General features: G+C 36.6%; 1 protein-coding gene across 1 annotated transcript; it reads right to left on the bottom strand.

Moving 5' to 3' along the window:
• Positions 1 to 3,496: 3,496 nt before the first annotated feature.
• Positions 3,497 to 19,720, bottom strand: LOC112033417 (hydroxycinnamoyl-CoA:piscidic acid hydroxycinnamoyltransferase-like). Its single transcript, XM_065770682.1, is given in 8 exon segments — positions 3,497 to 3,566; positions 9,404 to 9,624; positions 11,170 to 11,282; positions 14,234 to 14,690; positions 15,300 to 15,389; positions 15,729 to 15,736; positions 16,999 to 17,541; positions 19,225 to 19,720. Coding segments are annotated over 8 exon segments (1,998 nt in total).
• Positions 19,721 to 21,463: the final 1,743 nt, after the last annotated feature.

Below are 21,463 nucleotides of genomic sequence, written 5' to 3'. Positions count from 1 at the left end.
AGGAAAATTGAAAGAGTTCCAACAAGGAGCTTGAAGCCGAACGGCTTGAGCAAAGGAACACTCCCAAAAAAGATGACTGCTAGATTCCGCTGAATCAGAACACATTACGCAAGAGAAGAAACTGGAGAGATGACGATCAAAAGCTTGGTACGAAGGGGAAGACTATCAGTACAAGTTTCGTTTCACAGAGAAATAAAACTTGGGGACCTTCTTCAACTGTTAAACAGCAAAGTTCCAGAACTGCCTCAGGGATCCCAAGTCCTCGATAGTTGAAACTGAGGATTTTCATGGACTATGAAGGGGCGGCAGAGAGCCACCCCTAGTAATGGGCAAAGGAAAGGGATCAATAGTAGGCTCAATGGCCAATTTTTTCTGATGAGGGTGCAGTACAGTGCAAGAATTAGGGTCACGAGTCACAGCAAATCTTTTGGATGAAAGTAGTTTGGGATTAGATACATTCTCAGAATTAGGAATTTTCTTGTTACGCATTATTCGTTTCCAAGTACGTAGGGAGGATTTTTCCAAATCTATATTCTCCACTGACTTATCCACCGATAATTCCATCTCCCTATCCTCCCAAATTTCAAATTGTTGTTCAGCTGATTCCCGGATAAGCTTAACAGGATAAGCTTCAACTTCAGGTTCCAGCTCCTTGCAAAAGTTATGCTTATCTCTTCGTTTGAAATTCAAATCTGGGATAGCATCTATCCCTTCGGCCTCTACATTGGAAGATGACATTTTGGTGACCTGATCCTGAATACCCAGTGAGGAGTTTGAATGGATTATGGGACCAGGCAAAACAATAGCCTTATCTTTCGGGGAAATTGAAATAGGATTAGTAGAAACAACATCCAAATCTCTCCTCTGCTCCGCAACAGGCTGGACTGGATTAGCCACTGCCGCACACGGTGGCTCCGTGAATTCCGTTGATTCCTCTGCCAAAGACTGGACTTCGTCTACATCGTCCTCATCTCTTACATCCTTCTGAGGTCTCCCTTGCTCTTTTTTATGGACCACCCTTGGAGCCACAGAACGCAGCCAAGATCCAAATTGAAGATCACCCTCATCCGACGTAAAACATCCATTTTTTATGAGATGACATTCCCGATCCTGATGACCCAAAATACCACACCGGTAACAAAATATAGGGAGACGTTCATATTTAAAATACACCCACCCTGCTTCCAAGCCTATAATCTGTATCATCTTACCTCGCATAAGTGGTTTTGTGATGTCAATATTAACTCTAATCCGAAGAAAAGGGCCCCAAGCAAGGCCACTCTTTGGAGCATCAACTGCAATAGGTTCGCCCACTTCAGTAGCTATGCGATCCCCAACTTCTTTAGTCATGCTCTTAATAGGAATATTAAAAACACGAATCCAAAAAGGGGACGATTGAAAAGTGACCGACATTGGATAGATATCCCCAGAAAATCTTTTCATCAATATCAGTTTCTTTTCAAAAGTCCAGGGACTCTTACTCAAAATGATTTCCAACTGTTCCTCTGATCCAAAGATACCCATAAATAAATTCTGCCCAACTTCTTTGATGGTTACCCCCTGAGAACCACGCCAAAGATTTCTACATGTAGCTTTGAACGCCTCCTTGTTGAAATCTCTGCTTGTTTGCAACTTGAACAAGATGCTAAACTGAGCCTGCTGTTTTGACGCTGCAACCACTTGAGAATCCACTTTCATTACCCCTTTCTCCTCATCAGATAGTTTAAAGTGCTTCCACAGTTCCTCGAAAGAGGCATCCATAATAGAAAAAGAGAAGGAAAATAGGAAAGAGACAAAAGTGGGAAAAGGAAATATGGTAAAGTGAAAAGGAGGAAAGAGGCAGAAATGACGAAAGGAAATGTGATAAAATGAAGATAGAAAGGACAAAATAAGAATAAGGGTAAAGAAAAAAGAGCCTCTACTATATTCTGAAGGGAAATCAGAAAAAGAGAGGTTTAAATCTCACAGGGCGATGAGTTTGAAGCTTCTACTGTCACAGACCCCAAGGAGTCAGAGAGAGAGAAGTTGGAGAAAATTGGGCTTTGCATTAGTAGGAGATAACTTTATATAATTTAATAAATGAAATATAGAGGGTTTGTTATTTTTCTTTCTATTATTATCGTGTTATAATAACTTTTTGTAATAAAGTTAGTGATTTAACAAAACTAATAGTAAAGTTAGTGATTGTTCAGGTATTTAATTGGTTAAGTAGACACTTAGTATATTATTTATGTTTAGATGAATATGGTTGTGTGGATCAATTTAAAAATGTGCTAGTGGATTGAGTTTTGTCATTTAGTTTAAAATATTTTTATAAAAAACAATATAAAATAGATAATGACAACTGCATTAAAATAAAAATATTAATTGTACAATTTTAAAAAAATAAAATAGTCACAACTACCTACATTGACAATAGATACTGACAACTAATAATGAACTATCTTATAATGATTTCAAAATTTGAAAACTCGTAAAATAAAATTGTAAAACTTTATGTATTTACATGTTTTTGTGTGTCGATAACTTGATATATTCAAGTTTTTTTTTTTTTTTTATATTAAATTTTGCTTAGTTTACGTTTGTTATCTGGGAAAAAAAAATTCCTATAGTTGTCATTGCTCATACTATGATTATTGAAATTCTTAAAACAAGATATTTCGAAATTCCAACTTAATCATATGACTCAAGTGGGGGAATGTTAGAATTTTATATAATGATTAATTGTTTTATTATGTCAAAACTAAATTGTTGGTTGCTTGGTCTTTTTCTTGAATAAGTATTCACACTAACCCAACACATAGTCCCAACCAAAGCTAATTTAATCATATTTTTAACTACCTTAAAGTTTAACTTTGTTACAAGTTCACGTTACTAAGCTCAGCTTGATTGCTCGGTCTTTGAAATACTTGTAAGCCTATCCAGCGTTTCATGATTATAAAGTTGATGGGGAACAGCTTTGATCATGAGCACCATAACTGAACCAAATGATTATAAAGTTGATGGGGTACAGCTTTGATTGCACTTGCAATCTACTTCTTGAATGGTTTTGAAAAGACGACCAGGCTCTCTCCACCCTCACTAATATTGGATTGTTCCTACCCATGAAATTAAAGAAGGTCGAGGGAATTGAAGACTTGAATCTGATCATTACTGATGAGTGGGTGCGTAATTTAAATTTATTTTGTATGCTTTATGTGAAATTCAATCCATGTAAAACGGTGTTGGAAACATCGATGCAGATGACACTCAATCATTGGGCGGGGAGAACACTGAATAAATTATAACATAGAGGGTAGAACTCAGAAAAAAGAGCTAAATAACCACATCAATTAACAACTGAAAATAGAAACACACATGATAAAAATCAATACATCTTAGCCATCAACCTCAAAGCCTTTGAAGATTTTGAATTTTCCATTGCGTTTTACAGCTATTATTAGGTATATCACGATCATAACTTGGCTGGGCTGACACTAAGAGGAGCTTCTTAATGTTACTCCATAATATCCTCATAAAAGGTTTTCTTGAAAGAATTCATGTATTGTGTTTGCAAACGAAGTGCTTATTGAGTTTGTTAGGAAGGAAGATATCAGTCGTTTTTGTATTATAGAACTAAACTACAATCTATTGCATTGTGTTTTGTAAATATAGAACTAAACTACAAGTAGCTTAGTTTCAGAATAATTTAGACAGACAAAACGACTGCCGTTTGTACATTCAGGCTAAATGAGTTGTTAGTTTCCCATTCCACGTGTATGGCTTAGATTGGTTAGGAAGTTAGTTATTTCTGTTTTCAATTCTTCCCATCTTTCCAGCCTCTGTTCTACCTATATAAAGAATAGAGCATTGTAAACTTATTAATCAATTTCATTCTCTACAAGTTTTACATTTGTCTTTCTCTCTCTGAGTTTTTCATTTCTCCATTGATGCAATTGTGAAGCTTGTATAGAATTCAACATGGTATCAGAGCTAACTAGTTCAGAGATCATCCAAGTATGGTATTCTGAAATTTCCTAGTTCAATTACGTTCTTTCTTGTCTTCTTAATGCTTTTTTCAGATCAACTAGAAATTTACTTGTTGCATTTCTGTTGATTCTTGCATTAAGTTCATCATCTTCGAGGTTTTAATTTCCTTAGTGTGTTGAAATCTTGATTTTCTGTTCTTCTATTCATAATTGAATTGAAATCTTCAATTTTAGGGTTTCAATTCATTTTTCCCCAATTCTAGGGATATTCTGTTCTTCGAATTTACTGTTCCTATTTACAATCTCATCAAGATTGTGAATTACAGCTTCATTGTCACACAGAATCCAACTCTTGTTTCTTAGAGTTTTCTTGAGAAAACTAATTCGTGAAAAAAAAAAAAAAAAAAAAAAAAAAATCTTCAATTCTTGGTTTTAATCACTTGAGACCTTGAATCTTCATTCTCTCATTCCTTTTCTGTGATAAACATGACTGAGAGTACCTCTAGTGTTAATCCTACTCCTGCTATGCATCCTTGGGAAAACACATCTAGTCCCTATTTTCTGTCCAGTGGTGACAATCCAGGAGTTTCTTTGGTGGTTCAACATCTCACTGAAGATAACTATAACACCTGGAGTAGGGCCATACTTATTTCTTTGGATGCCAAAACTAAATTAGGCTCCATTGATGGCTCCATCCTTAAGCCTCAATCTGTTGATCATCCACACTACACAGCTTGGAATAAATGCAATAGCACTGTCCTGGCTTGGCTGTTTAATTCTGTTTCCAAAGAGTTGCAGTTAAGTATAGTTTATTTCAAGACTGCCAAAGATGTATGGATTGATCTACAAAACAGGTTTGGGCAAGGAAATGGTCCTACCATCTTTGATCTGAGAAAGGAGATTAGTTCTTTGGTTCAAGAGGACTTAACTATCAATGCATACTATGCCAAGTTTAAAGGTCTTTGGGATGAATTTTCTAATTACAGAACATGTACATGTGGTCATCAAGTTGAGGAGTGCACCATGTCTTTCCTAATGGGGCTGAGTGAGACGTATGCAGCTGTCAGGAGCCAAATTCTGCTTATGGAGCCTGTGCCTTCATTGAGCAAAGTGTTCTCTCTTCTACTGCAAGATGAGAAACAGAGAAAAGTAGGTGCTGGGAAGAAGTTTTTGGCTGATACATCAACAGCTTTGGCAGCTTTTGGGTCTAAACCTGGGAACACCAAGACCTTTGTTAAGTTCAAGAATGGCAGGCCACAATGCACTCATTGTAGAGCTATAGGGCATGTTGTTGACAAATGCTTCAAGTTGCACAGATATCCTCCTGGATATAAGTTCAAAAACAAAGGTGGTCCATCTTTTGCAAACAATGTTGTTGCTGCTGAAAGTCCTCTTAGTGAACCTGTTGCTCTCACAAAGGCTCAATATGAACAATTGCTTGGATTATTGAACTCTCAATGCCATTTTGGTACCCAAGCACCACCAGAGGCATGTTTGGAAAATGTTCCTCATGTTGCCACCATCACTTCTCAGCCTTCCATGGATGTTCAAGCCCAAACTTTTTCAGGTATATGGTTTTCCCCTTCTCTTCAGCATTCAGTTTTTCCTTCTAGTACCAACACCTCTCATATTAGTTCATAAGACTGGATTCTTGATAGTGGTGCTACTGACCACATGGTCCATTCCATTCATTTCTTCACTTCTGTCACTTCTTCCATTCAGATGTCTGTTAGACTCCCAAATGGTGAAATGGTTAAGGTGACTCATGTTGGCACTGTTAAACTCTCAGCCACATTGATTCTTGAAAATGTCCTTTGTATTCCTTCCTTTTCTTTCAATCTTATTTCCATAAGTAAACTAACCCAAAATCCTTCCTGTTGTTGTGTTTTTCTTTCTCATTACTGTTTTCTCCAGGACTTACTGCATTGAAAGATGATTGGGTTGGGTAAAAGAAATGGAGGGCTGTATACCTTGCAGTGCAGTGACTCAATCACTTTGCCACCTTCTGTTTCAGAGGTTCTGTCTAGATTACCTTCTTTCTTTTGTAATAAGAGTGTCAATTCCTGTAATCTTGATTCTCTTTCTGTTGTTTCTACTTCAAGTAATAATGTTAGGTTGTGGCATTACAGATTAGGCCACCCATCTTCACAAAGATTAGCTTTACTGGATTCTGTTGTACCTGATCTGCTTTCTTGTAATAATAAATCCTTTGATTGTCATATATGTCCTTTAGCTAAGCAACACAAATTATCATTTCCTAAATCCACAAGTGTCTCTTTAGCTTACTTTGATTTAATCCATGCTGATATTTGGGGTCCCTACTCTACTACTTCATTAAATGGCTTAAAATATTTTCTCACCTTGGTTGATGACCATAGTAGGTGCACTTGGGTTTATTTAATGAAGTACAAATCTGATGCTTCTTCTTTAGTTCAATCCTTCTTTCAAATGATTCTTAATCAGTTCAAAGTCTCCATTAAAATCATTAGGAGTGACAATGGTCCTGAATTTGCTCTTTCCTCATTTTATGCTTCAAAAGGTATTATACATCAGCTGTCTTGTGTTGAAACTCCATAGCAAAATGCTGTTGTTGAAAGAAAACACCAGCATCTATTGAATGTTGCTAGAGCCTTAAGGTTTCATGCCAATTTACCTTTAAAATTCTGGGGAGATTGTGTTCTTACAGCCACATATCTCATCAACAGGTTGCCTAGTCCTCTTCTAGGCAATCTCATTCCATACCAGAAACTTTTGGGTCATTCCCCTTCATATCAGCACCTTAAATCATTTGGTTGTCTATGTTATGCATCTACTTTAACTAGGAACAGGTCTAAATTTGATCCTAGAGCAAAGGCATGCATATTTCTTGGTTATCCTTTTGGGACTAAAGGGTATAAGTTGTATGATTTGTCCACTAGAACTACTTTTTTGTCAAGGGATGTTATCTTCAAAGAGACTGTTTTTCCTTTTAAACATTGGCAGTCTAAATTCATTCCTAGTCCTCCTTCCACTTCTCACAATATTTTTCCATCTTAGTCACCAATTCCTGATTCTGTTGCATCCATTTCTGCTGAGTTTTCTCTTCCTTTTAGTTCTGTTGATACTGCTGTGCCCCCTGATGAATTTCTAGATCTTGTTCATCCTGATCTGGCCTCTTCTCATCATCATGATCATCCTTTTCAACCTGCACTTTCTACTGATCCACCTGACTTACCTGTTGATCAGTCTGCCTTACCTGTTGTCCAATCTGATTTGCCTCTTATTAGAAAGTCCACTAGGCCTCATAAAACTCCAACATATCTTCATGATTATCACTGTGTTTTAGTTTCCACTGTCATTCCTCATCATCACTGCAACTTAGCATCCACTTCTTTGCCTTCCCATGATTCAATCTCCATTGCCAGTCCAGGTATCCTTTATCCACTTTCATCAACTCTCTCTTATTCTAAGCTGTCTAATGCACATAAAGCTTTCTCTGTTGCCTTGTCTATTGCCAAGGAACCCACCTCCTATGCTGAAGCTTTACCTGATCCTTTGTGGCAAGCTGCCATGAAGGCTGAGATTAATGCACTCCAGGCTAACCAGACTTGGATAATGACCAACTTAACTCCTGGTAAAGTGCCTATAGGGTGCAAATGGGTATACAAAATCAAGCTTAAAGTTGATGGCTCTATAGAAAGATATAAAGCCAAATTGGTTGCTAAAGGCTTTACTCAAACTGAGGGAGTTGATTACAATGAGACTTTCTCTCCTGTTGTGAAGTTTGTCACTGTTAGGACCCTTTTGGCTTTGGCTACTGTGTATGGTTGACATTTATCCCAACTAGATGTCAACAATGCTTTCTTGCATGGAGAATTGAATGAGGAAGTGTATATGGTTCCTCCTCCTAGATTTGGCAGCAAGGGGGAGGTGTGTAAACTCACTAAATCTCTTTATGGATTGAAGCAGGCCAGTAGACAATGGTTTGCTAAGCTCTCATCCACCCTCATTGATCATGGTTTCATTCAATCGAAATCAGACTACTCTGTCTTCACTAAGATCAGCAAGGGTTCAATTCTCATTTTGCTAGTCTATGTGGATGACATCTTGATAGCTAGCAACAATGTGGAGGTAGTCAATACTTTCAAGGTTTTCCTAGATGCCAAATTCAAACTCAAGGATCTTGGTACCTTGAAGTATTTCTTAGGCCTTGAGGTTGCAAGGACTGAAAAAGGCATTAGTTTGTGTCAAAGGAAGTTTGTTTTGGAGTTACTATCTGATACAGGTCTGCTAGCAAGCAAGCTTGCCAATGTGCCTATGGATCAATCAGCCAAATTTAGGAGTTCAATGGGAGAGGCTGCACCAGATCCATCTTTGTATAGAAGAATTATAGGCAAACTTCTTTACCTAACTCTAACCAGACCTGACATTTGTTACTCAGTGCACAAACTGAGTCAGTTTATGAGTTCCTCTCAGATTCCTCATTTACAAGCAGCTTATAAAATACTTAAGTATCTTAAGAAAGCCCCAGGACAAGGTTTATTTCTATCTGCGAGTTCTGATTTGAAACTCAAAGCCTATTGTGATGCTGATTGGGCTGCTTGTCCAAACACCAGAAAATCAATTTCAGGCTTCTGTGTTTTTCTTGGTAGTTCTCTCATATCTTGGAAATGTAAGAAGCAACAAGTGATATCCAGATCATCAGCAAAGTCTGAATATCGTGCAATGGCTACTGTCATAAGTGAACTTGTCTGGTTGGTGGCATTGCTTGGAACTTTTGGTTTAGATCACAATTATCCAGCTTCTTTGTACTGTGATAGCAAGGCTGCCCTCTATATTGCTGCAAATCTAGTATTTCACGAACGTACAAAGCACATAGAGGTTGATTGTCACTATATCCGAAGTAAAATTCAAAATGGGGTGATCAAGACTTTCCATGTGCCTACCAAACACCAGATTGCTGATTCCTTCACAAAGGCCCTTAGACACAAGCAATTCTACTTTCTTCTATCCAAGATGAACCTGATCAACATCTATGGTTCATCTTGAGGGGGAGTATTGAGTTTGTTAGGAAGGAAGATATCAGTCGTTTTTGTATTATAGAACTAAACTACAATCTGTTGCATTGTGTTTTGTAAATATAGAACTAAACTACAAGTAGCTTAGTTTCAGAATAATTTAGACAGACAAAACGACTGCCGTTTGTACATTCAGGCTAAATGAGTTGTTAGTTTCCCATTCCACGTGTATGGCTTAGATTGGTTAGGAAGTTAGTTATTTCTGTTTTCAATTCTTCCCATCTTTCCCGCCTCTGTTCTACCTATATAAAGAACAGAGCATTGTAAACTTATTAATCAATTTCATTCTCTACAAGTTTTACATTTGTCTTTCTCTCTCTGAGTTTTTCATTTCTCCATTGATGCAATTGTGAAGCTTGTATAGAATTCAACAGTGCTATAATGAGAGATCCATCAACAATGGGACTTGGCATAATGAATGATTTACCATCCATATTTAGCAACCCAGGACCCACGTATATAGGCCTTCCCCATCCAAAATCTGCATCGTAGATTGGTAAACCTATCCAGCTGCCAAGAGTAATGTTAGGGTTCCCTAGGAAAGGTGCTTCCGAGTATCCTTGAATGTGAAAGTTAGACCTTAGCCAACTGACATCCTTCTAATTTGATATAAAATTGATGGAAATTTTAAACCCCTTAACACATAACCAGATTGAGTAGCCTAGTTAATTAGTCAAGTTGTTACTTAGTCAAATTAAGCAATTATAAGTTAAAACAATCAAACAATCATATCAAGAATATAAAGCAACGGAATAATAAATAACACAAGATATGATCACCTAGGAAAACCAAACCGGTAAAAAACCTGGGGAGAATTTTACCCACCGATCCTCAAGGCAAAACTGAATTCACTATGAAAGAATTGAAGTTCATACAAAAGGACTTACAAGCTCCCCGCTCGACTTTCTAATGCTACCTACCAGTAGAACTTACTGACACGACCCCATGCAAGCTCCGAATCCACAGACTCATTCTTTCTTGAATTCTTCAATCAGCTACAAGCACCCACGCTTGATATTCTTTAAACTTCAATGGTAGTAACCAAGTTGATCATCAAGATGTTGAAGTAATCTCAATCTTGAAAACCCTAAGATTTGTGTAAAGGAAAGCTCCTCCAGATCTCACAAAAGATTTACACAAAACAGTAATGTATGAGCAACAATACAATTGGAGCAACTCTAAAAACATGGCTAGGGTTTTGCCTTATATACTTAGGGTAAAAACATAAAACCCTAAACGTTTAATGAGTTAGAGCTGAGTTGGAAAACTGCAGAAAAATGCAATCTGATCGATTTTCGATCGATCGAATCTATTCTTCGATCGATCGAGCCAGACCGAAATGCACCAATGCATCTACAGTCTCTCGATTCCAACTTTACAATAATTAAACAACTTTGAGCACACTTTAACAAGACTTAACATATTGTTTTGATCATGGTTTGCCAATATTACAAATTAGAGTTCTAAATACATAAATTCCTAAACCTTTAGAACCTAACAAACTCCCCCTTTGGCAATCCGTGACAAAACTCTAATTAAAAACTCAAAGTTTACAAGTAAAAAGCCCTTTACAAAAATAATGCTCATAAACTCAAATTCAACCCTAACTACTATCTATCGGTTGCAAGTGTAGACAGCAGCTTTGTTGAATCAACTTGTATATTCCTGAAATACTCAACAAACGCATAAACGTATGTGTGACAGAAAAGAGTAAAACAACAGGTATAACATTCTTGTAAGATTCACACAACATAAAATAAAGACATATATAAATGAACAACTCATCAATATAAATCAATAAGCAATAAATCACAAATCAACAAGAATTAATGAATATAACATGTATATCGATCAATGTTACTCCCCCTAACATGAATATCCCCAAAAATGATATACAAAGTGAAGCACCTAGATACAATCTAAAAACTTCACAAGCTCCTGTTTTTTTTTTTTTTTTTTTTTTTTTTTTTTTTTTTTACTCCCGCTAGCTACAAAAACACTTCTACAAGCAAAAACTCCACTCCCCCTTTTTGTGACGGAATGCCAAAGGGCAATCATAAGTCGCCATCAAAAGGAGGTGGTGAGGGTGAATGAAGATGCGCAAAGTTGGCTCGCAGAGCACGAATCTCATCTAGCAAGTCCACCAAAATCTGACCATGAGCCGTCAAAACGGTCATAACAGTCTCCAGGGTACGACGAACATCAAAGTCGGTCGAAGGAGGTGGAGTAACATCAGCAGCAGCATCATCATCACCAACTGGATCAGGAACATCCTCACCAGTAAGACCTGTAGAAGAAGAAGGAGGAGGTGCGCTACCAGACGGCTCAGACCTAGGGTGTTTAGAACCAGCTCGAAGATGAGCGGCCCTCTGTCTAAGAAAAGAAGCACTTATGGGAGCTATCACATGAACGGGCTCAGAGGAAGGGAAGCCACTAAGATCAAGATAAAGCAAAATCCTATGAATAAAAATAGGATGCACAAGAGCATGAGTAGTAGATGAACTCCTATAAACATCATTCAAAGAACGAAGAAAGAGATGAGGAAAACTAATAGGAGCATCAGTAACCAAGGCGTACAAAAATACACACCTCTCAAGAGGAATGGTGTAAACATGAGAGATGGGCTAGATAGTGCAACTCGGAGAGCTCAGCAGAAGTGATCCTAGGATCAGAACCCCACTGGACAGAAGTCCCAGTGATGTAAGACAAGACATCACTCAACTCGAGAGACTCATCATAAGGATAGACAGGATTCTGGACCAAAGGTACCCCTAGAGCATCAGCCACTACCCGGGGAGTAATGGTGTACTCTACGCCTCGTATCCAACTCTTTACCAAAGTGTTAGAATCATAGATGCGGATAGAGATGTTTGAAAAGAACTCTCTAATCAAGACAGAAGGTGGAGGAGGATCAGAAATATCCACCAAGGGTAACTAGCCTCGACGCTCAAAGTTTGCCCTAATGGTAGGATCAAGTTCATCTAAGAGAACAGAACGCTCAGCCCAAATCTTTCTCTTAAGGTTTAGCTTCTGAAAAATCTCTTGGTTTTTCTCACTCAGAAACTTCTCACAGTCAAAAGAATGAGGGGATGGAGAAGAGGAGGGAATAGTCCTACGGGCTCTAGTCTTCCTAGGCATGATGCTAAAGAAAGGACATAGACACAAAGAGAAAACCAAAAGACCAGAATAAAACAAAACCAAGGGTAGACTGCAAGTTAGCACAATAAAAACATATAAAAAATCTATATGATGCATGAACAATAACAATGTTGTGATGCATGAACTAATGTAGTAAACACAGTTCGAATTAGGTTCAATTTTACAAAATTGGCTCGAATATAGAGTTTCTAACAAAAACCCAAAAAAATTTGAAAAACCACTTGATAATTTTGAAACAAATTGATGAATTGATTATCACATATTGTTGAAAACAAATTAGAATAACCAATTTCATCAAAACAGCAAGCCAATTTCATCAATTAAACTCAATTGAACAAAAATCCCCAATTCGGATCAATTACAAACCCTAGAATTTTCAATTTCTCACAAAACCCAAAATTGATCAAATTAAACAATTAACAACATGTTTATAGTGTGTCCCCACAAAAACCCATTGATTAATTACACAAAATTGGGCTTAAATCAACAACAATCCCAAAAAGAAAAGGGTCCGAAATTTTGAGAATAAATGCATGAAATTTGTAAATAAACTCAAAAAGGAAGGGTAAGATAGACATACTGGTTTGAGGAAGGAGAATTCTTGCAAAAAATCCAGAGAAAAACGACAAAAATTTGAACAGTTGAGCTTGCCAAGATGGAGAGAGAGAAAAGACTTTGAAAAACTATTGAAAAAGTGTTTGAAAAAGTCAAGAATAGTGTTTTAAAAAACTGATTTGCGACTTTCAATTGATCGAAAAATACATTCGATCGATCGAATGAAACAGTCAATTTTAAACAAATTAAAGCACTTTTTCGATCGATCGAAAATCAGAATGGATCGATCGAATTGGGCAGAGACTCACAAAAATTTTTGAGAAAAATCACAGTTTTGAAAAGCACAAACCTCATTTTGAAAAACAACTCCTCAAAGCATTAAATAATGAAAACAAAATGCATGAGTATGAGATGGAATGATTTTTCAAAAACCCAATTTTAATCCCAGTTTCTCCAAAGAAAATTTCAGTTATTCTCTTTTTAAATTCTTAAGCAAAAAAAATGTTTTGCATAATTCTCAAAGTATTTTCAAACTTGGTTGGTCAGACCAAAAACATACACAATAACATGTACAAAGTTTAACAAAGAGTAACTTGTGTAGTGTGTGCAACTAGCAAAAACTTTGAGAAACATGTGAGGTGATATGTGAATAGCAATCAATCACAAAGTCTACACAATCCATCACATAGAATTTAAAAGAGACTATCAACTAAAGAGTTACATCCTATAACTCCCACATCTCCTAGAACAAAAGCTTGCAATCATGTAAGTTTTTTGTATTTTTGCCTCATTTTTTTTTTTTTATGAGATGGCATCAAGCCTAATAGTACACACCAATTTTATTTATGTGAGATGGCATCAAGCCTAATAGTACACACCAATTTTATCATTAAGCAATTAAGCCGAGGCAACACCTTATGTTCTTTTTGTGCATGTGCTACACTTTCTCGAGCACAGACTCTTATGATATGCACTAAGGTGTTCATGATTGGCTAGTGAACAGTGGTGAGATGGTCATTTATGCCTTTCTCAAAAGGTTCAAGTCCGACAGTCAAATAACATGTGACTTCAAGATCAAGATAAAGTGATAAACACCATAAACATCTTTCCCACACAACATGCACTACAAAGCTTCAACTAGTCAAGTGCAATAAATAAGCTTATCAAAGCTAAACAAGGTACATAGGACATGATATGTGTAAATAAATTGACCAACCTTGTTTTCAAAAACCAAGAAAACAATGTCAAACATATTTTTGCTTTCTCCTTTTCTCCCTTTTTTTTTTTAGTTATTTATTTATTTAAGAGAAAACAAAATAAATCCTAGAATGAAATGCATGAATGTAATGCAATGCAAATCCTAGAAACAAAACAAAAGAAACACAAAAAGCCAAAGAACAATGGTCACAGAGGAATGAGCAATGAAGCACATGGACCATGTTAGAAAGACTCAATTAGGTCGAGTCTTTTGCATCCAAAGCCTTTTAGATGCACTTTGAGCATTGGAGTTTCTATTCACATTCGAGTGATTTCCAACTCCAGGATTGGAATAAAGGTTCAAAGCCTTTACCAATTCACCAATAAATGCCATAGGATCTTGTGCTTGAGGCACAGGCACCTTTGGTTTAGTTGCTTTCTTAGCAGCTTGAAACTTGTAACAGTTAGGAAGAATGTGTCCAAACTTTCCACAATAATGACAAACCCAAACAGGTTTACCATGCATCTTGTCCTTAGAAAGGGTAGGTTTATTTTCTCTCAGATCAACCCTAATCTTCTTAGGAGGTGAAACTTCTACAGATTTGACTACCTTACTCACAGGTGGTTTGACAGTTTCACTCACAACCTCACTCATAGAAGGTTCAGAAGAAGATGAAGGAACAAAGTTCGTGGAAAGTGGAGTAGACACAAAGATACTTTCAACATATCCTATTCCAGATTTATCAGAAGGATACTTTTGAACATTTAGCATGTGATCAAGTTTAGAACTAGCAGTTCTAACAATAGATAAATCATGTTCTAAAGTTTTAACTTTATCAAGTAAAAGTATGTTCTCAGATTTCACATGGTTCAAAAGATCATTAGCATCAAATAATTTAACAAGCAAATTTTTCTTTTCAAGCTCAAGAGAATCAATTTTCTTCAAGCCAAGTTCAACATTCATAGCATCCTTTGCAGCAACTTTGCAAAGTTTATTATAAGCCTCTTGAAGATCTGCATCCTCAGAGAGTTCCCCATCAGAAGGGTTCTCCTTAACAGATATGCTTTCATTGACTACTGTAGTAGTAGTGAAAGCAATGAAGTTTCCATCCTCGTCACATTCAGACTCATCATCAAAAACCTTATTATCACTAAGGGTTACAGCCATAGCTTTACCCTTATTTCTCAAGAATGTAGGACATTCAGATTTAACATGACCATACCCTTGACAACCAAAACACTGAGTACCCAAAGAATTGTTTAAAGATTGACCTACTTTTTCTCTAGGTTTTTCAAAGTTATTAACCTTAGTGGGATCATTCTTCCTAAAGTTTCTAGGTTCAGCAGTGTTTGTACCTCTTACCTTTCTCTTTGTATTTCTCAGAAAGTTTCTAAAATTCTTGGCAAGGTAAGCTATCTCTGTAGCAGAGAGCTCATCATCAAATCCACCAGCCTCAACATCATCAACAGACTTAAGAGCCATTGATTTGGATTTGTTTGTTTTGGGTAAATCAGACTCATAGGACTGAAGAGATCCTACAAGCTCATCAACAGGGATGGAGTCCACATCTTTGCTCTCAGTAATGGTAGTCACTTTGGGTCTAAAGTCTTCAGTTCATGATCTAAGTATCTTCCTAACAATTTTAGGTTGATCATAGATTTCACCCAAATTAAAAGCAGAATTAACAATATCATTCAGTTTGGCATAAAATTCATCAAAGGATTCATCATTAGACATCCTAATGCTCTCAAACCTAGAAGTTAATTGCTGCAGTTTGTTTATCTTGACTACCTTTGTACCTTCATGCACAGTTTAGAGGATTTTCCAAGCAGTATGAGCAACCTCAACATTAGAGATCCTCTTAAATTCCTCCATAGAAACAGCATTGAAGATGGCATTCATAACTTTGCTATTGAAGCCTGCTGCTTCTTTTTCAGAAGTTTGCCACTCACTCACAGGAGCAGTGGGCTTCTACCATCCGTACTCAACGGAATTCCAAACTCTCTCATCAATGGATTTCAGGAATGCTTTCATCCTTACTTTCCAATAAGCATAGTTATTCTCATCAAAGTGAGGAGGAACAACAAGAAAGTGTCCATGCTCCATGACAACAGGGGTCAAGGATCAGCTCAGAGATCAAAAATCTCAGACAAAAGAGCTACCTGCTCTGATACCACTTGATGGAAATTTTAGACCCCTTAACATACAACCAGATTGAGTAGCCTAGTTAATTAGCCAAGTTGTTACTTAGTCAAATTAAGCAATTCTAGGTTAAAACAATCAAACAATCATATCAAGAATATAAAGCAGCGGAATAATAAATAACACAAGATATGATCACCCAGAAAAACCAAACCGGTAAAAAACCTGAGGAGGATTTTACCTACCGATCCTCAAGGTAAAACTGAATTCACTATGAAAGAATTGAAGTTCATACAAAAGGACTTACAAGCTCCCCGCTCGACTTCCTAATGCTACCTACCAGTAGAACTTACTGACACGACCTCGTGCAAGTTTCGAATCCACGGACTCCTTCTTTCTTGAATTCTTCAATCAGTTACAAGCACCCACGCTTGATATTCTTTAAGCTTCAATGGTAGCAACCAAGTTGATCATCAAGATGTTGAAGTAATCTCAATCTTGAAAACCCTAAGTTTTGTGTAAAGAAAAGCTCCTCTAAATCTCACAAGAGATTTACACAAAACAGTAATGTATAAGCAACAATACAACTGGAGCAATTCTAAAAACGTGGCTAGGGTTTTGCCTTATATACCTAGGGCAAAAACATAAAACCCTAAACGTTTAATGAGTTAGGGCTGAGTTGGAAAACTACAGAAAAACGCAATCTGATCGATTTTCGATCGATCGAATCTATTCTTCGATCGATCGAGCCAGACCGAAATGCACCAATGCATCTACAGTCTCTCGATTCCAACTTTACAATAATTAAACAACTTTGAGCACACTTTAACAAGACTTAACATACTGTTTTGATCATGGTTTGCCAATATTACAAATTAGAGTTCTAAATACATAAATTCCTAAACCTTTAGAACCTAACAAAAATCAAGAGCAGATCTTATATACTCATCATCCATTCTCTCAATGGCTTCCCTTAGTTTCCCAGTAGTATAACTCAATGGCTTCATAGAGACATATTAGTGTCACAGTAGCTGAAATTGCATCCCAAAATATCTTTTGGGGAGAGATGGCTTTAACCGATTACGAATGTCAACTCCAATGCGAGCTCTTGTTGATTGACTATTATGACTATCAGCTGCACGTACCTTACATACACATCTCCACATGTGGCCGGCAATGGCCTTATATCTAGAATAGGGCCTTATTGTTATTACCCTGACGACGTCTTGATTGGCTCTCTTCTTTAGTTCCTCCACTTGCTCCCTTGTAAGTTTTAACAAGGTCGCAGTAGTTTCCTTCTTTCTCTTTTCATTCGCATCCGTCCTCCCAATCAAGACCGGTGGCTTTGTGGTATATTCTATGTAATCAAAGCATGGAGTCTTAACTGGTTCACTTGATCTCAAAACAGTTCGATCAAGAAATGGCATATCAACGTCCTCCAGATCATACCCCCAGAAAATATCTAAAATGACCAAAACACCCTTAAAACCTTTAAAGTGACTAAAATACCCCTAAACTGTAAGATGACCAAAATACATTTGTAACCTCTTAAATTACCAAAATAGAGGTTTGGGGTATTTTGGTTGTTTCAAGGGTATTTTTCTCAAGATTAAAGGTTCTAAGAATATTTCAGTCATTTTGTAGGTTTTGAGGGAAATTTGGTAATTTTTTAGGTTTTGGGGTTATTTTGGTTATTTTCTAGAGTCTAAGAGTATTTCAGTCATTTTTTAGATTACAAGGGCATTTTTGTCATTTTTTAGGTTTTAGGGGTATTTCGGTAATTTTTATATTTTGGGGCTATTTTGGTAATTTTATAGGTTTTGGAGGTATTTTGGTAATTTCAAGGTTTCAGGGGTAATTTTTTATGTTTCAAGGGTATTTTGAACATTTTTTACGTTTTGGGGGTATTTCAGTTATTTTTTAAGTTTTGGGTGTATTTCGGTCATTTTTTAGGTTTCGATGTTATTTTAGTCATTTTTTAGGGTTGGGTGTATTTTTATCATCTTATAGGTTATAGGGGCATTTTTGTCATTTTATAGGCTTTGGGGTATTTTGGTAATTTTATAGGTTTTAGGAGTATTTCGATCATTTTTTAGATTTAGGGGGGTATTTCGGTTATTTTATAGGTTTCGGGGGGTATTCTTGTCATTTTATATGTTTTGGGGAATTTTGGTAATTTTAAGGTTTCAAGGTTATTTCAGTCATTTTTTTTAGGTTTAGAGGATATTTTGGTAATTTTAAGTTTGTGGGGGGTATTTTGGTCATTTTTAGGTTTCAGGGGGTATTTTGGTCATTTTTATGTTTTGGGGTATTTTGGTCATTTTTTAGGTTTTAATTGTATTTTGGTAATTTTAGGTTTCGGGGGTGTTTTGGTCATTTTTTAGGTTTTAGTGGTCTTTCGGTTATTTTTTAGGTGTAGGGGTTATTTTGGTAATTTTTAGTTTTTGGGGGTATTTTGGTCATTTTTTAGGCTTCGTGGCTGTTTCAATAAATTTTTTAATGTTTCGGGAGTTTTTTGGTAATTTTTAAGTTTTAGAGGTATTTCGGTCATTTTTTAGGTTTAGAGGGTATTTCGGTAATTTTAAGTTTATGGGGGTATTTCGGTAATTTTTTTATGTTTTGGGGGTATTTTGGTCATTTTTTAGGTTTAAATGGTATTTTGGTAATTTTTAGGTTTCGGTGGTCTTTCGGTCATTTTTTAGGTTTACGGGGTATTTTGGTAATTTTTAGTTTTTGGGGGTATTTTGGTCATTCTTTAGGTTTTTGGGTTATTTCGGTCATTTTTTATGTTTTGGGGATATTTTGGTAATTTTTAGATTTTGAGGGTATTTTGATCATTTTTTAGGTTCAAAATGCATGTTGGCAATTTTAGAGGATTTTAGGAATAATTTTGGTCATTTTCAAGTTGTAGAGGTAGTTTGGTAATTTTGATTATTGGTTAATTGGATGGGTTGAGTTGGGTTTGAGTTAGATCTAATTAATAAAATGGGTAATAATGGGTAAATGGGTAATATCCAAACCCTACCCAAAATATTTGGATAATATCCAAACCCTACCCAATTACCTTCTACCCATTAAGAATTGGGTATTACCCAGAATAATTGGATCGGGTAGGGTTGGATATCCATTACCCAATGGGTATGGCCATCCCTAGTTGCAGATCGTCCATCAACCATGGTATGGGATATTGCCACTCCAACACAAAGGCCACCACAGTGAAATCTTGTCACTTGTACAAGCAACAATGCCCATTCCTCCATTGGAGTAGTATAATCAACCTTTGGGACAAGATCTCGCACTGCATCGGTTGGTGCAAAATCACCAAGTTCATCCAATTCGGCTTCAGAATAAGCTTCCAATAGTTGCACTCCCATGGCATCGCAATCAAGTTCTAGACGGCCACCTTCAATCCAGTGTAGCCGACCAGCCAATGGGTAGAAGTAAATCAAAGCACGGCTTAGGGAATTTTTCATTACCTCAAATGAAAATGGGATGGTGGTGTTGTTGAACTTGGCTCTGTAAATGTATATGACTGGTGCATGAGTCCATTGCGCCACTTGATCACTCTCAGGGAGCTGTAAAAGGCCACTTGGAGTAGGTTCGCTTGGAACCACTATGGAAATAGACCTGATGTTTGTCATTTTTTTTTCCTTGGTACTTCTTCAGATAAATCTCTCTACGCTCTGACTTAAGTGGTGGTTATAGTGTTGTATATAGGATTTGCTTTAATTGTTTCGTCGAAAGTTAATAGATTAGAAAGAATCATTTACTTCTAGCAGTAAAAAAAAAAAAAAAAAATCCTTTACTTCTTTATGAACAGGATTTTTTCGTGAATTCTCAACCAAAAAAAATTCTTTTTCGTGATAATAAAATAGTCACATGCACCACCGCATACCCTTAGTGTAATGGTCACTCTATAAATATAAGTTCTTGTAAAGTGTAGGAAATTAGGACCGGGATTCAAATCTCCAAGAAAAAGCTTAAAAAAAGTAGTCACATGCATATACAGGGTGAGTAAAGCACACAAATACAAAACAATAGATTGAAGGGAATCTTTCCCAATAGTAAAGAGTACATGACACTAAATGGGCTCTATACATGGAGAAAATACACTGCATGTTTCACCATTCTCACATAGAGATGGACTCCACAATCATCATGTGAGTAAAGCACACAAGGACAAAACAATGGATTGAAGGGTGTTAGGTTCTAAAGATTTAGGAATTTATGTATTTAGAACTCTAATTTGTATTGTTGGCAAACCATGATCAAAAAAGGTTGTTTTAGTCTTGTTTAAGCTTGCTCAAAGTTGTGTCTTTCATGTAAAATTGGAATCGAGAGGCTACAGATGCATTGGTGCATTTCGGCCTGGCTCGATCGATCGAAAGAAAGACTCGATCGATCGAATCTCGACCAGAATGCTTTTCTGCAGAATTTTCCAACTCAGCCCTAACTCATTAAATGTTTTGGATTTTCTGTTTTTACCCTAGGTATAAAAAGAAAAACCCTAACCACGTTTTTAGAGTTGCTCCTGTTGTATTGTTGCTCATACTTTTCTGTTTTGTGTAAATCTCTTGTGAGATCTAGAAGAGCTTTCCTTTACACAAAGTTTAGGGTTTTCAAGGTAGAGATAGTATCAACATCTTGATGATCAACTCGGTTGTTGCCATTGGAGTTTAAAGAATAACAAGCGTGGGTGCTTATAGCTGATTGGAGAATCCAAGAAAGAAGGAGTCCATGGATTCGGAGCTTACACGTGGTCGTGTCAATAAGTTCTACTAGTGGGTAATATTAGGAAGTCAAGCGGGGAGCTTGTAAGTCCTTTTGTATGAACTTCGATTCTTTCATATAGTGGATTTAAGTTTACCTTGAGGATAGCTAGGTCAAATCCTCCCCAGGTTTTTATCGTGTGGTTTCCCGGATGATCATATCTTTGTGTCTTTTATATTTCCGCTGCTTTATATTCTTGATATGATTGTATGTTTGTGATAATCTAGATTTGCATAAATTGACTAAGTTAATCACTTGGCTAATTAACTAGGTTAATCCGGTTGGTTTAAGGGGTCTAAAATCGTTCAAGTGGTATGAAAATTGATTCTCTTGAGCTTGAAAAGAAAAATTGGCTTGTTAAATTATTTGATGCTAATGATCTTTTGAACCATGTGAAATCTGAGAACATGCCTTTGTTTGATAAAGTTAAAACTTTGGAACATGATTTATCTGTTGCTAGATCTGCTAGTTCTAAACTTGATCAAATGCTGAATGTTCAAAAGTATCCTTCTGATAAAACTGGTTTAGGTTATGTTGAAAATGTCTGTGTGTCTGCTCCTCATTCCACGAATTTTGTTCCTTTTTCTTCTTTTGAACCTTCTGTGAGTGAGGTT

Source organism: Quercus suber, unplaced genomic scaffold (assembly GCF_002906115.3).
Source record: "Quercus suber isolate HL8 unplaced genomic scaffold, Cork oak 2.0 scaffold_34, whole genome shotgun sequence".
Classification (NCBI taxonomy): Eukaryota; Viridiplantae; Streptophyta; class Magnoliopsida; order Fagales; family Fagaceae; genus Quercus; species Quercus suber.
The sequence above is the reverse complement of the archived record's forward strand: the minus strand, read 5'-3'. Positions and strand labels throughout refer to the sequence as shown.